The following is a 2252-nucleotide window of genomic DNA, read 5'->3' as shown; positions in this document are numbered from 1 at the left end:
ACGGCTATGTATGTGCATGCATATGGAGATGTTTTTAGGACGTCTTTCGTATGAAGGAGGAAAGCGCTGTTTACCTCAGAGTTCAGACTCGATCCGAAGAAATAGACACATGCGACGACCCCAAGAAGAAGAGCGATCTGTAGAGACACATCGATGGACAGATAAAGAAGATTGAAGATATATCAAAGACAGACAGATACACATGGAAATGCATTGAAGACGAAGACTGACTATAGAACATCGAGAGCACTAAGTGTCTTGAGANNCGAGAGCACTAAGTGTCTTGAGAATAGTGATAAAGTAAGTAGCTTACTTCCGCACGCTAGAGAGAGAGGAAAGAAAACTCTCGTTCGCCAGCCTAGGGACACTTTGAAAGAAAAAGAAAGTAGGTAGAATCTTGACAGTAGTAGTAGTAGTCATAGTAGTCGTGATAGTTATAGTAGTGAATCCTGCCTGTATCAAAGACAGCTGATAGCATGTATGGATCTTCTTCTTCTTCTTCCAACGTATCCTTCCATGTGGTCTCTAACAGCATGAGCCTCATAGATATCTCAAATGTCAAAAACTTCATCGCATCATAATTGCGTCTTTCTTTCTTTCTTTCCTTCTCTTTCTTTCTTTGTGTATCTTACCTGAGTGAAAGATAGATCAAGACAAGATGCGAGGACCTCCCAATACCACGCAGGAGCGGCAGAGGCTAAGCATTTCTTCATGAAACGCTGACCATCACAATAGTCTGGTAACGGTTCAAAGACAAGCAGATCATGAAGATCCTCTTCTTCCTCTTCTTCTCCTCTTTCATCTGTCTTCTTCTGTTGAGAAGGTCGATCTTGGTGAGCCCCCCCGCGACGTTTACGATGAGAAGGCTGGCTATCGTCTTCGTCATCCTCTCCTCTGGTTTGGTATTGCTGCGATTCTAGGATCTGATAGAGATGACTTAAGATCTTTCTCTGTGGATGAATCTCCACTTCTTCTTGTTTGCTGCTAGTTGTCTCATGATGCTGTCGAGACGAAGAAGCAATAGGCGCGAAACGACTGCCGTCTAAATCGAGAAGGAAGAGCTGAGAGAAGTTCAAATCTTCTTTCCAGAGATCATAGAATGGCGAATTCTTTGCAAGACCAGGAAGAGAAGGAAGAAGCTTCGGAGAAGACAGTGACAAACGAACCTATACAAGAAGTAGAAGAACAAAAGAAAAAGGAAGGAAGAGATACAGAAAAAGAGAAAAAGAAGATGACGAGATGGAACAATAGACAGAGGAGAGAGGCAAGAGGAGAAGAGAGGGAGAAATAAATGCATGACGGATCTATGCTGGAACTCTGACACGTAGTATATACATATAGACAACAGATAGAGATATACATTTAACATACAAAGACGTAGATCGATAGAGAGATAGATAGACTATATGTAAGTCTATCTATCTCTCTAGATGTAAACACATGAACAGTATATAGATAGCTACATGTAGCTAGATTGACAGACATAGATAGAAAGATAAAGAGAGACAGGAAGATAGATGGATAGACGGAGAGAAAAAGGGTGATAGCGGGGTAGGGGCGGTGGGTATGTGTAGGTTATGAAAGCTTACTAGCTGAATGTAAAACGTCCCATCTTTCCTCGATTCCTCGTCATCGTCCGGATCAGCAGAGGCTTCTTCTTCATCTTCCTTACTTTCTTCTTCACTATCCTCTTCCTCGCCTTTTCCTTTCTTCTTCGTCTTCTCTTTATCTGATCCATCCTTCCCTGATGCTATACAAAGAAAGAGAAAAAGAAGAGAGGGTGAGAAGCAAACACAACGATGAAGAGTGGAATCGATAGTAGAGGAGTGTGTGTGTCGCATGTCTCCAGACAATTTTACACGCAGGTACACTGCCCCCTACTCATCTCTCAACTCCTTTCTTTCTTTCTTTCTTTCTTCCATCTTCTTTTTATCTAGATGGAAGATGGCTATACATGTAGAGACAGCTTGACACCTAGTCGCTAGTTAGATCTTTCTTTTCTTTCATTCTAGAATCTAAGTTTTGCAGTGAACGATATTATCAACATGAAGACTAACTACTGTTGCTGCTGCTGCCCGATCTCTCTCTTAAAGATCTAGGAAATATCTTTCTATAGCACCCTCTTTCTCCTCTTGGAAACTCTCTGGAAAACCGAAAGGAAAGACTGTTGTAGTCCAATACACACCCCAGCTGGATAGACAGAGAGACCAAACATAAAAAGATTAAGGATACATCACAGATATATAGATACA

The 2252-nt window shown here is 41.6% G+C and overlaps 1 protein-coding gene across 1 annotated transcript in view; it reads right to left on the bottom strand.

Annotated features, from left to right (window-relative positions):
• Nucleotides 1-1784, bottom strand: part of CSUI_000623 (uncharacterized protein) — a gene marked incomplete at its 5' end in the record, with an annotated part of 3741 nt that extends 1957 nt beyond the window's left edge. The window contains 3 exons of the mRNA XM_068060856.1: nt 75-137; nt 633-1166; nt 1590-1784. Of these exons, the coding sequence (XP_067927161.1) occupies nt 75-137; nt 633-1166; nt 1590-1784 (792 nt within the window). The remainder of the gene's footprint in view (nt 1-74; nt 138-632; nt 1167-1589) is intronic.
• Between the last annotated feature and the right edge of the window lie 468 nt (nt 1785-2252).

The sequence above is a fragment of the Cystoisospora suis genome, assembly GCF_002600585.1.
Source record: "Cystoisospora suis strain Wien I chromosome Unknown contig_243, whole genome shotgun sequence".
Classification (NCBI taxonomy): Eukaryota; Apicomplexa; class Conoidasida; order Eucoccidiorida; family Sarcocystidae; genus Cystoisospora; species Cystoisospora suis.
Note: the sequence above shows the minus strand (reverse complement) of the source record. Positions and strands in the feature narration are given on the sequence as shown.